The sequence below is a fragment of the Anguilla anguilla genome, chromosome 12, assembly GCF_013347855.1.
Source record: "Anguilla anguilla isolate fAngAng1 chromosome 12, fAngAng1.pri, whole genome shotgun sequence".
Lineage (NCBI taxonomy): Eukaryota > Metazoa > Chordata > Actinopteri > Anguilliformes > Anguillidae > Anguilla > Anguilla anguilla.
Genome location: NC_049212.1, coordinates 42,484,105 through 42,497,593, shown reverse-complemented (window position 1 = coordinate 42,497,593; position 13,489 = coordinate 42,484,105). Strand labels below are relative to the sequence as shown.

Sequence of the window (13,489 nt, the reverse complement as noted above, 5' to 3'; positions counted from 1 at the left end):
TTAATTTGAGGGTATTTTCATCCATATCGGATGAACCGTTTTGAAATGACAGCACCTTTTGTACATGGTCCCCCCATGTTAAGGTACTACAAGTATTTGTTGAATTGGCTTCACAGATGTGTTTCGTTAGGCAGGTGTATTCATTTGTGTCGTTAGTGAATGCAGAAGAGAGCTGTTGATGTCTAGTCTTGATTCTAGACTTTGCAATTGCCTTTGGAGATTATTGTTGGAGTGTGACAACATGAGGAAGACAGCAGTGTCGATGCAAATTAAGCTGGCCGTCATAAGGCTCAGAAATGAAAATCAATCAATCAGGAACATTGCAAAAACCCTGGGCATGCCCAAGTCAACAGTTTGTTTCATCATTAACAAGAAAAAAAACAACTGATGAACTCAATTATGTCAAAAGACCCGGTAGACCGAGGAAGACCACTGTAGTGGATGACCGGAGAATACTCTCTATGGTGAAGAAAACCCCCCTGACAACAGCCCAGCAGATCAAAAACACTCTCCTGGATGCAGGTGTAGATGTGTCAAAGTCTACCATACATAGAAGACTACACCAGCAGGACTACAGAGGGTACACTACAAGATGCAAACCACTGATAAGCCTGAAGAACCGAAAGGCGAGATTACAGTTTGTTAAAAAGCACCTAAAAGAGCCCCAAGAGTTCTGGAACAAAGTTTTGTGGACAGATGAGACAAAGATTAACATGTACCAGAGTGATGGAAAGAGGAAAGTGTGGAGAAGAGAAGGAAATGCCCATGATCCAAAGCATACCAACTCATACATGAAACAAGGTGGAGGGGGTGTATTGGTTTGGGCTTGTACGGCTGCCAGTGGAGTGGGCTGCACTTGTCTTCATCGATGATGTGACTGCAGACAGAAGTAGAACAATGAATTCTGAAGTCTACAGAAATATTTTATCTGCTCAGATAAAACCAAATGCCTCCAAACTCATTGGACGGCACTTCATCATGCAACAAGACAATGACCCGAAACATACTGCTAGAGCAACAAAGGGGATTTTGATGGCCAAAAAGTGGAAAATCCTTGACTGGCCAAGTCAATCACCGGATCTGAATCCAATTGAACATGCATTTTACATGCTGAAGAGGAGACTGAAAGCAAAAAGTCCCTGAAACAAGCAGGAACTGAAGATGGCTGCAGTACAGGCCTGGCAGAGCATCACCAGGGAAGATACCCAGCGTCTGGTGATGTCTATGCGTCGCATACTTCAAGCAGTCATTGCATGCAAAGGATATGCGACCAAATATTTAAAATAATTACTTTATTCTACATTATGTTAAACTGTCCAATATTTTTTGATGCCAGAAAATGGGGGGGGCTATGTACAAAAGGTTCGATAATTTCTAAACTGTTCATCCGATATGTATAAAAATGCCCTCAAATTAAAGCTGACAGTTTGCACTTCAACCTCATTGCCATTGTATCCTTACAAACTCAAAGTGCTAGAGTACAGAACCAAAATAGCAAAAAATGTGTCACTGTCCAATGAATTATGGTGCTCAATGTATGTGTATTTTTTGGTTTTTTCTCTGTTTTGATGTTGTGTCTTATAAGTTTTTTTGGAAAGCACTATATAAAGGAAATGTATTATTATTACTATTACAATATGCTTGATGTTTCAAAAAAGGTTTCTGTTTTCTGCACAATCTATCAGCCTGTCTCTCTGCCAAGCCTTTGTTCTTTCTGCTGTCTGTGTGTCTGTCTGTCTGTCCTCTCTGTGAACGCTCCTGGACCCTGTCCTAATCTCTCTGTCTGTCTGTCCTCAGGCTTCAGAGTGGGATGAACCTGCAGATCTGCTTTGTTAATGACAGTGGCAGCGACAAAGACAGTGATGCCGACGACAGCAAGACAGAGACCAGCCTGGACACTCCACTGTCCCCCATGGTACGGGCTAATGCTAGCTAACTCACTACCCCGTAGTACGGGCTAATGCTAGCTAACTCCCTATTCATTACCCCTTGGTACGGGCTAATGCTAGCTAACTCAATACCCTGTAGTACGGGCTAATGCTAGCTAACTCCCTATTCACTGCCCCTTGGTACGGGCTAATGCTAGCTAACTCACTACCCCGTAGTACGGGCTAATGCTAGCTAACTCCCTATTCACTGCCCCTTGGTACGGGCTAATGCTAGCTAACTCACTACCCCGTAGTACGGGCTAATGCTAGCTAACTCCCTATTCACTGCCCCTTGGTACGGGCTAATGCTAGCTAACTCACTACCCCGTAGTACGGGCTAATGCTAGCTAACTCCCTATTCACTGCCCCTTGGTACGGGCTAATGCTAGCTAACTCAATACCCTGTAGTACAGGCTAATGTTAGCTAACTCCCTATTCACTGCCCCATGGTACGGGCTAATGCTAGCTAACTCAATACCCTGTAGTACAGGCTAATGCTAGCTAACTCCCTATTCACTGCCCCTTGGTACGGGCTAATGCTAGCTAACTCAATACCCTGTAGTACAGGCTAATGTTAGCTAACTCCCTATTCACTGCCCCTTGGTACGGGCTAATGCTAGCTAACTCACTACCCCGTAGTACGGGCTAATGCTAGCTAACTCCTTATTCACTGCCCCTTGGTACGGGCTAATGCTAGCTAACTCAATACCCTGTAGTACAGGCTAATGTTAGCTAACTCACTACCCCGTAGTACGGGCTAATGCTAGCTAACTCCCTATTCACTGCCCCATGGTACGGGCTAATGCTAGCTAACTCCTTACCCCGTAGTACGGGTTAATGCTAGCTAACTCGCTATTCACTGCCTCATGGTACAGGCTAATGCTAGCTAATTCCCTATTCAATGACGCATGGTACGGGCTAATGCTAGCTAACTCACTACCCTGTAGCACAGGCTAATGCTAGCTATCTCACTATCCTGTAGTAAAGGCTAATGCTAGCTAACTCACTGTCCCATAGTACAGGCTAATGCTAGCTAACAGTACCCCATAGTACAGGCTAATGCTAGCTTATTGTGCCACATTGCAAACAATTATACAAAAAGAGGGCACTTTTTTGATCAAATGAAAGACTGGGTAAATCAGTAGGCTCCTAATTAGGTTGTGGAACACATGTTTAATTTATTTCACTATTTTTTCCTTAAACTGATTAACTCAATGCACAATGCCCATTATCACTTGCTTTATCTTTGAATGCTTCGTTATCTGCCAGATGGTTAGTTTTAGTGACCATGTGTCCACACTTTCAGGACACATGGAATTAGGATCGATTCTCCTCAGTCTTTAATTTGAAGTTTTACCTCTTTTTATGTAACTGTTTGCAATGCAGCGCAATAAGCCTAATATTACCATGGGAATTTTATTCTTTTTAGCTATTTTCTTTTATTCTTCATATAAAATTCTGAGATGGCGACTGGTTGGAACAAAAACAGCATACACAGGGGGGCCTCAGGACCAAGTTTGGGAACCTCTGCTATAGGCTAATGTTAGCTAACAAATCATTACCCCAGAAGAACAAATAAATAAATATTAATTTAATAACTAATTTTCTGAAAACAGAATTTTTATCTGCTTAGAAGTCAGCTGTGAAGAGTAAAAGTCATGTGTCAAGTCACAAGTGTATGTGTTTGGGAATATATTAAAAGTGAAAGACATACAATGCTGGAAAAATGTCACTCATTGATTCATAGCAGAAATTTCATATGAATATTAATCATAACAGTATGATTACAGTAAAATCGGTAATGTTGGTGGGGTCCCCCAGATTAATAAAAAACTCAAAAGAGAGATAGATGTGTAAAAATACTTAAGAGCTTCGCTGGAACAGTCCGAATATTCTTAGCTGGTGAGAGCAGTCACCGCGTTCTCCTGCTATGAGTCAGACGGGGTGACAGAAGCGCCGGGCACAATGCATGGCCTTGTTCGCGTTTCCAGGACGGCGCAGCGATGCGTGTGAGGTCAATGACTTACGGATGTTAATATTAGTCTATGAAGGCAGAGGAGGTGTCTGGCAGTGAGAGACTGAGGTGTGAGCACGGTGCTGTGTGAGCGACAGACTGCCCTTGTCATTACATTACATTATAGGCATTTGGCAGACGCTCTTATCCAGAGCGACGTACAACAAAGTAGCCAATTCAGCCAAATTGTCTGTGGCCTTGTCTGTGCCCTTGTCTGTGGCCTTGTGTAATCTCAGCGAGCGCTTTGGCGGTCCAGGGAAACGTGGCTCTGTGCGTGTGCACACTGACACGTCCGTGGGTCAGTCCCGATCAGGCCAGTCCCCAACGCGGGGAGGCCTCACTGTTCCGGTAGCTTCTGTGCTAAGAAACAGGAACTCACTGCACTTTTTTCTGTGTGTGTGTGTGTGCGTCGGTGTGTGTGTGTGTGTGTGTGTGTGTGTGTCCGTATGTGTGTGTGTGTGTGTGTGTGCATCGGTGTGCGTGCGTGCGTGTGTGCGTGTGTACGTGCCTACGTTCTTGTGACACTCACAGAGCAAGCAGAGCTCATCCTACTCAGACCGGGACACCACAGAAGAAGACTGCGAGTCCCTGGAGGACATGGACTTCTTGAGCCGGCAGAAGAAGCTGCAGGCGGAGGCCAAGCTGGCGCTGGCCATGGCCAAGCCCATGGCCAAGATGCAGGTGGAGGTGGAGAGGCAGAACCGCAAGAAGTCCCCTGTAGCCGACCTGGTCAGTCCCCCCACAGCTCTTCTCCTTCAGTCAGCCACTTCGGCCAATCACTTGCGAGCTCTGAGGCTGCGTGCAGCCAGTCACACGTGAGCTTCAAGGCTGTGCGCAGCCAATCACACTTGAGCTCAGTGGCTGTATGCAGCCAATCACATGTGACCTCAGAGGCTGCACTCAGCCAATCACATGTGAGCTCCAAGGCTGTGCACAGCCAATCACACGTGAGCTTAGTGGTTGTACTCAGCCAATCACACGTGTGCTCAGTGTGCATCCTGTCCCCTTTTTGCCTCTGACTCACTCATTATTATTTAAAACATTGCTGATCCTGAGCTTGCCCCCCCCACCGCACCCCAGTCTGTCTAATCCCCACACCCCCCCCCCCCCACCCCCACCTCCCCCCCAGTCTGTCTTATCCCCATCTTTACCTGGATGGAACATTTTACTTATTCACCAGGAGGTGGGGGTTGGGGGGGGTGAGATCTATTATTGATGTCCCAGAATGCATTGGGTGATGTGTTACGGGATGCCGCTGTGCTTGTTTGTCAGAAGCAGTCAGCCTCAAACCCACAGCCGCCATCACAGTCTGACCCTTGACCTCTCTGTGCGTCTGTCTGCTCCACTGCAGCTCTGTTCCCCTCACAATCGCTGTGCCCCAGCCGGGAGTGTTTTTAACCTGTATTTCCCCAGGGTAGGTTAGGGCTCAGCAGTAGTAGTGAGGTCGTGGGGTCTGGACGGTGTTTGTCGGAAGCCGTTGATGCCGCAGATATTTGGGGAACGTGTGGGAGAAGGCGGTGGAAGGGTTTTTGTGAGATTTTCCATGGAATTCACGAGCCTTTTCCCCTCTCTGCCCCTTCATTTCTCACCCAGGGAGGGAGAGAGAGCAGTGCTGTTATGACGTGACGTCTGCTTGTTTTTATTTTTAAAAATTCTTGTGAATTGGGAGGAGTCTCAGTTACGAAACCAAGTCTTGCCAGTGTCCCTAATTAGAAACATACAAACATACATACTTATATAAACATATACATTCGTACTTGCATCTCTCTCTCCCTCCTTATCTCTCCGTCTCTCTTCCTCCTGTCTCTGTCTTTCTCTCTTCTTCTTTTTCTGTCTCTGTCTTTCTCTCTTCTTCTTTTTCTGTGTCTTTCTCTCTTCCTCCTTTTCTGTCTCTCTCTCTCTCACACACACACACACACACACACGCTGATTTGGCTATAATGGGACAATGTGAGAGCTGATTGGTTGTGAGCTGTGCGCCAGGTGAGGTGAGAGCTGATTGGCCGTGAGCTGTGCGTTAAGTTAGGTGAGAGCTGATTGGCTGTGAGCTGTGCGCCAGGTGAGGTGAGAGCTGATTGGCTGTGAGCTGAGTGCCGGGTGAGGTGAGAGCTGATTGGCCGTGAGCTGTGCGTTAAGTGAGGTGAGAGCTGATTGGCTGTGAGCTGTGCGCCAGGTGAGGTGAGAGCTGATTGGCTGTGAGCTGTGCGCCAGGTGAGGTGAGAGCTGATTGGCTGGTGCATTGGGAGAGGTGAGAGCTGATTGGCTGTGAGCTGTGTTTCACAGTAATCTCTCCCTGAATGTGAAAGTGATAGTGAGAGAGCTCAGCGAAGGGTCACAGTGGGAGGGCCTGTGGTGTGCTACTGACAGGAAGTGACATCACTGCTTATGAGGGGGAAAGGGCCAATCAGCTACGAGAGACGGGTTGAGTAAAGGCTGGGGAATTCTGCTACACAAACTGTGAGAAATCCCAGCCACTGCACCGCTGAATCAACTGGGTCACTCACCATGGTAAATATCACACCAAACCACAGCACTGGCACATGAGAGAGAGAGAGAGAGAGAGAGGGAGAGAGAGGGGGAGGGAGAGAGAGGGGGGGGGAGAGAGAGGGGGAGGAGGGAGAGAGGGGGGGGAGAGAAGGTGGTTGCAGTATGAATATGTTGTAATTGATCCCTTCTGGCAAGTGGCAAACACACATAACCACATCGGCCCAGAAGACATTTGAATCTGACAGCCAGGTGTCCAAGCACTGACTGTTTTTAGGGACTTGCACTTGTACAATAAGAAAACACCTAAGTTTTCACTAGTAGGAGTAAACATGCTAATTTAAAGCATCACCATAAATGTTCAGGCCCAAAAATGAGGTGATAAGCCACACGGAGAGATGAGGGTGTTTATTACAGTGTGTGCTTGTGTTAGGCTGTTTGCAGCGTTAGGGGAAGTAGGAAAGAGTCGGGTCTGGAGATGGCCTGTATGTGCAAACAGTGCTTGCATGCAGACCTTGCTGTTCTGCATCTGGTAGAGGGCTATTGTGCAGCTGGTACAAGGCTGTTCTGCAGGTGGAAGGGGGTGTATGGGGATGGAACTGCAGTGAGTGTGTCTGGCTACTGTGGATTTGAACTGGCAGCTCCTCAGGACTACTGTGGGATAAAATGAGATGTGTTGGTGGTTAAAATATGGCTGTGTCCAGCTGTGTGTAGTTTCTGTGTGAAGCCTTCTTCAGTCTCTGTGCTGTGTAAAGCCAGTGTAGCCATGTCTGTTCTGAGTGTAAGGTCTGAGTAATGTCTTTTGCCCCTGCAGTTGCCCCATTTGCCCCACATCAGCGAGTGTCTGATGAAGAGGAGCCTGAAGCCCACGGACCTGAGGGGCATGACCCTGGGGCAGCTTCAGGTCATCGTCAACGACCTGCACTCGCAGATCGAGAGTGAGTACTGCTGTACACACACACGATATACTATACACATTACGCTCTAAATGCTATATACACTATACACAGACGTGCACACACTATACACACACACACAATATACTATACACATTATGCACTATATGCTATATACACTATACACAGACTTGCACACAATATACTATACACATTACGCTCTAAATGCTATATACACTATACACAGACGTGCACACAATATACTATACACATTATGCACTATATGCTATATACACTATACACAGACTTGCACACACTATACACACACAATATACTATACACATTACGCACTGTATTCTATATACACTATACACAGACTTGCACACACTATACACACACACGATATACTATACACATTATGCACTAAATGCTATACACACTATACACACACACACACAATATACTATACACATTACGCACTAAATGCTGTATACAATATACATGCTATACACACTATACACACACTCACACACACTATACACACACGGATGCACAATATACTATGCACATTATGCACTATATGCTATATACACTATACACAGATGTGCACACACTATACACACACTCACACACTGTACACACAGGCACACACAATATACTATACACATTACGCACTATATGCTATATACACTATACACAGACGTGCACAGACATACACACTTTGGGTAGGGTGGTGCTGTGTTGGGTTAGGGTGGAGCTACAGATGGTGCTGTGTTGTGTAGGGTGGGTTAGGGTGCTGCTGCAGGTGGTGCAGTGTTGGTAGGGTGGAGCAGTGTTTGGGTAGGGTGGTGATGCAGTGTTGGGTAGGGTGGTGCAGTGTTGGGTAAAGTGCTGCAGTGTTGGGTAATGTGGTACAGTGTTGGATAAGGTGGTGCAGTGTTGGGTAGGGTGGAGCAGTGTTTGGGTAGGGTGGTGGTGCAGCGTTGGGTAAGGTGCTGCAGTGTTGGGTAATGTGGTACAGTGTTGTGTAGGGTGGTGTAGTGTTGGGTTAATGTGGTGTAGTGTTGGGTTAGGGTTCTGCTGCAGGTGGTGCAGGGTTGGGTAGGGTGGAGCAGTGTTTGGGTAGGGTGGTGGTGCAGGTGGTGCAGTGTTGGTAGGGTGGTGCTGCAGATGGTGTAGTGTTGGGTAGGGTGGTGCAGTGTTGGGTGGGGTGGGGCAGTGTTTGGGTAGGGTGGTGGTGCAGTGTTGGGTAGGGTGGTGCTGCAGATGGTGTAGTGTTGGGTAGGGTGGTGCAGTGTTGGGTGGGGTGGGGCAGTGTTGGGTGGGGTGGGGCAGTGTTAGGTAGGGTGGTGCAGTGTCGGGTGGGGTGGGGCAGTGCTGGGTAGGGTGGTGGTGCAGTGTTGGGTAGGGTGGTGTTGCAGGTGGTGCAGTGTTGAGCAGGGTAGTGCTACTGATGGTGTAGGGTGGTGCGGTGTTGGGTGGGGTGGGGCAGTGTTGGGTAAGATGCTGACGGTATCAGTGTCTCTGCAGGCCTGAATGAGGAGCTGGTCCAGCTGCTGCTGATCAGAGACGAGCTGCACATGGAGCAGGACGCCATGCTGGTGGACATCGAGGACCTGACCAGGTGAGAGACCCTGTCCTACTGAGTCACTGCAGACGACACCAGCGCACTGAGGATCAGCAGCGTCGCAAGGTTACTGAATGTGCAAAAACTTTGGCATTTTAAAAACACCAACCTTAAATAGAACTTAAATAGGCTCGTCTCATCCCAGCTGATCTCTTGCAAAACAGAGCAAGCACCCGCACTCGCAGTGGAGCAGGAAACCATCCACATCTGCAGCGTCCTCACGAGCTCTTCCTCTTCCTCTCTCCCTCTCTTCTTCTTCTCTCTCTCTCTCCTCACAGACATGCGGAGAGCCAGCAGAAACACATGGCTGAGAGAACCCCGTCCAAATGAGCGCTGTCTGCCTCACCCCACCCCGCCCCCCTCCGCCTCGCCCTCGCCCCGCCTAAACCTCCCCACCCCGCCCTCGCCCCGCTCCCCCTCCGCCTCGCCTAAACCTCCCCGCCCCCTCCTGCCCCGCCCCGCCCTCGCCCCGCTCCTGCCCAGCCCCACTCCGCCTCGCCTTGCCTCAACCCCCCCGCTCCCCCTCCGCCCCGCCCTCACCCCACTCCCCTCCTCCCCCCCCCCTCAAGCAGCTCCCCCTCCGCCTCACCTAAACCTCCCCGCCCCCCTCCTGCCCCGCCCCCCTCCGCCTCGCCTTGCCTCAACCCCCCCGCTCCCCCTCCGCCCCGCCTTCACCCCACTCCCCTCCGCCCCGCCCCCTACCCCGCTCCCCCTCCGCCTCACCTAAACCTCCCCGCCCCCCTCCTGCCCCGCCCCCCTCCGCCTCGCCTTGCCTCAACCCCTCCCCTCTGCCCCCGCCTCACACCCCACCCCACCCCATCCCAACATCCCTGCAGGAGGGGCCACACTGTCATTTGCTTCTGTGGTTGTATACTTGCTGAAGGTGGAGCACTTCCTGTAGGAAGAGAAGTCATTACGTGTTTGTTAGTCATGAAAACTGTCCCAAGCTTCCTGTACAGTGATTGATTGGCCTTGCTTCTCTATACTTTGTTTTAAACTTTCTATATTTGCCACTAAATTATAACTGTCAGTTATATATACATATATATGTATATATATGCACACAAATTGGTGGAAAACAATATTAGTCGAATAGAAATGAAATAAAACATTGTATAAAAGCTAAAAACTAACTTATGAAATTTTTAAGTTGGACAGTATCTAAAGTTGGCCTCTTTCTATTCTGCACAAATGGTAGTTTTCAACTGAGAAACATTTATTTGAAGGTGCTAAGTGAGCGAAAGGAAAATGCCTGCCTTGTAGTCAAAGTTGTAGCATTTGTTTGTTAATATGTTCACTCTAATCGGGCTTCAACATTTTGTGAATGTTGATTTTCTGACACGAGTCCTTTTAAAAAAAAAAAAGTGTGTTATCATTTTCATCGAGTTGTATTCAGACTTGTTTGGGAGGGGACATTTATGTACAGATATGTAAAATAAATAATAAATAAAACTTTGTTTCGTATTCCATGGCTGAATATCCAGTTCTTTTCGGTGCCATTTCATACGTATTATTTGAAAACCATGTCATTTTCACACAGTTGTACTTCAGAAACCACTTAAATTCCCTTTAAGTTCCCTCACTTCACACTCAAATACTATGAATATTTTAACAGAAATGGCAACTTTCACCCCACCCTTATCCACACTTTATATCACCAAATATTTCTGAAATATCCCATACATCATATAGGTGAAACCCCATTTGCTGGAGCTTCTAATGACTACAAGCCCCCCCCCCCCCCCCCCCCAATGAAAGACAAGACCAATAAAAACTCACATCAGTCACACCATCTCAGTTTCCCGCCCAGAATGAAAGTAGTGACATCACCAAAAGCTGAACCCGCCTTCCATGGCTGTTCAGTTGGTGAAACAGACACGACTCACTGTTGCTCATTATCCAATGAGAGATGCGTAACACCCCTGGCCCAATCACACGGGCCCAATCACACCTGTCCCAATCACACTGGCCCAATCACACCTGTCCCAATCACACCGCCCCAATCACACCGGCCCAATCACACCTGTCCCAATCACACCTGTCCCAATCACACCGGCCCAATCACACCTGTCCCAATCACACCTGTCCCAATCACACCAGCCCAATCACACCTGTCCCAATCACACCTGTCCCAATCACACCGGCCCAATCACACCTGTCCCAATCACACCTGTCCAATCACACCGGCCCAATCACACCTGTCCCAATCACACCTGTCCCAATCACACCGACCCAATCACACCTGTCCCAATCACACCGGCCCAATCACACCTGTCCCAATCACACCTGTCCCAATCACACCTGTCCCAATCACACCGACCCAATCACACCTGTCCCAATCACACCGGCCCAATCACACCTGTCCCAATCACACCTGTCCCAGCACTGCTGCTGATTTTTGGGCGTGACCCCATGCCTCACCTCCACGCAAGTTTGGGGGCGTCGTCACACTCTATTCCTTCATTCACTAATTCCTCCCTGGTTGTTGATCAAAACCAATTTCTCAGCCAACTAAAAGTCACGTAAAATGTGCAAAACCTCAATATATCTGCCAGGACATGAGAGTACACTCTTAAGTATATTGCTATTTTCCACTGAAAAGCATTTCCCATTATAATTTTCTTCAAACACATTTTTATTAATGTATTTCCTATCCACCTTTATTAAAAAAAAATTTTAATTGAATTTTTTGCTTGTAAGACAATAGCCTAATTAATTACATTATTCTGGTCAAATTCTTTAAATAGGTTTTTATTCAATCATTTCACCATGGTTGTTATATAAACATGATATCAACTTGTATCAAAAAATTGCCCTTTTTTGTGCATTTTTTCACTTTTTGCATGTAAGACTAGTTTTGTGTATTTTTACATTTTCCTCTGAATCACATTCATTTCTACCATAAATTTCTTCAAAAATGTTTTATTCCTTTATTTCATCTTGGCTGTTACATAAGCACAATTTCCTGTCCGTCTGTATCAAAAAATGGCAAATCAATTCTTTCTTTTTGTTTCCAAATTTTGGACATAAGACTATAGTCTTATGTATTTTGTCATTTTCCATGAAAACACATTATTGATCATAAAATTCTTAAAACACATTATAATTCATTTATTTCAGCACAGCTGTATTATAAAAATTATTTTGATTCCATTGGTGCCAAAAAAAGGCATTTCAGAATTTTACATGAAAACGCTTTATTTATCATAAAAATCTTAAAACACAATATAATTTATTTATTTCACCATAGCTGTATTTTAAACATGATTCTGAACCCATCGGTACCAAAAAATGGCATTTTGGAAAAGCCGCCACCTTTCACCTGTTTTGGACATAAGATTATAGTTTTTTATGTATTTTGTTATTTTCCATTGACAAACTTTTTTCATCACACATTTTTCAAAACATTTTAATTCATTTATTTCACCACTGTTTTCACATAAACATGATTTCCTATTAATCTATCCAATAATGGCATTTAGAAGTTTCTTTGCATTTTTCCATATTTTGGACATATGACTATAGTTTGTGTATTTTGATATTTTTCACTGAAAAACATTTTTCATTATAAATTTCTTTTAAAACACTTTTTATTCATTTATTTCACCACGAATGTTGCACAAACATGATTTCCTATGAAATAATGGCATATAAACATATCTTGCTTTTTTCCCCCACTTTCTGGATTTAACACTAGCATTGTAAAGCCAAAGGGATGAGGATTTTTATTTTCATGCAGTGAACTGAAGGCAACGTGAATCCGACGTGAATTCTATGGTTTCTTTTCCAATTCAGCTGTGCAAAATCAAACCAACAGATGACTGACAGGTATTAACTGTTGCTCAGGTGTTTCCTATTACATGAATTGTTCACAAATAAAATGGCAGTCAGTATAATCTTCTAGATTAGATTTTATCTTTTGTTTTCATCAGTGGAGATTGCAACTAGTATACACCATCAGCCACGAAGACCAGGGAAGTAACTATGGCTGAAAAGCCACTAATCTGTAATCAGAGACAGCAGAAGAACACATTCAGGTGGATAGCACGGAAACTGGCTATATCAAGTACAGAAGTTTGGAAAGTCTTGAAAAAGAGAGAAACCACTGATGGACCGAGGAACTGCAGCTGATAACCGAGGAATCCTATGAGCTTTGAGGAAAAACCCTTAAAGAACGGCCAGTGGCCTGCAGTCTCCAGAGGGCAAGGTGAAGATATCACAAGCCTCCGTACGCAGGAGACTTTGAGCACTGCAAGTTACAGACCCAAACCCAAACCCAAACCCAAACCCAAACCCAAACCCAAACCCAAACCCAAACCCAAACCCAAACCCAAACCCAAACCCAAACCCAAACCCAAACCCAAACCCAAACCCAAACCCAAACCCAAACCCAAACCCAAACCCAAACCCAAACCCAAACCCAAACCCAAACCCTAACCCTAACCCTAACCCTAACCCTAACCCTAACCCTAACCCTAACCCTAACCCTAACCCTAACCCTAACCCTAACCCTAACCCTAACCCTAACCCTAGCCCTAGC

At 46.1% G+C, this 13,489-nt stretch overlaps 1 protein-coding gene across 5 annotated transcripts in view; it reads left to right on the top strand.

Annotated features, from left to right (window-relative positions):
* The window catches only part of schip1 (schwannomin interacting protein 1), a 239,212-nt gene extending 229,845 nt beyond the window's left edge, over positions 1-9,367 (top strand). For all 5 annotated transcript variants that reach the window (XM_035386429.1, XM_035386431.1, XM_035386430.1 and 2 more), the window contains 5 exons: positions 1,798-1,915; positions 4,474-4,671; positions 7,241-7,364; positions 8,853-8,946; positions 9,228-9,367. In XM_035386429.1, coding sequence (XP_035242320.1) covers positions 1,798-1,915; positions 4,474-4,671; positions 7,241-7,364; positions 8,853-8,946; positions 9,228-9,279 — 586 coding nt within the window. In that variant the 3' untranslated portion in view covers positions 9,280-9,367. The remainder of the gene's footprint in view (positions 1-1,797; positions 1,916-4,473; positions 4,672-7,240; positions 7,365-8,852; positions 8,947-9,227) is intronic.
* Positions 9,368-13,489: the final 4,122 nt, after the last annotated feature.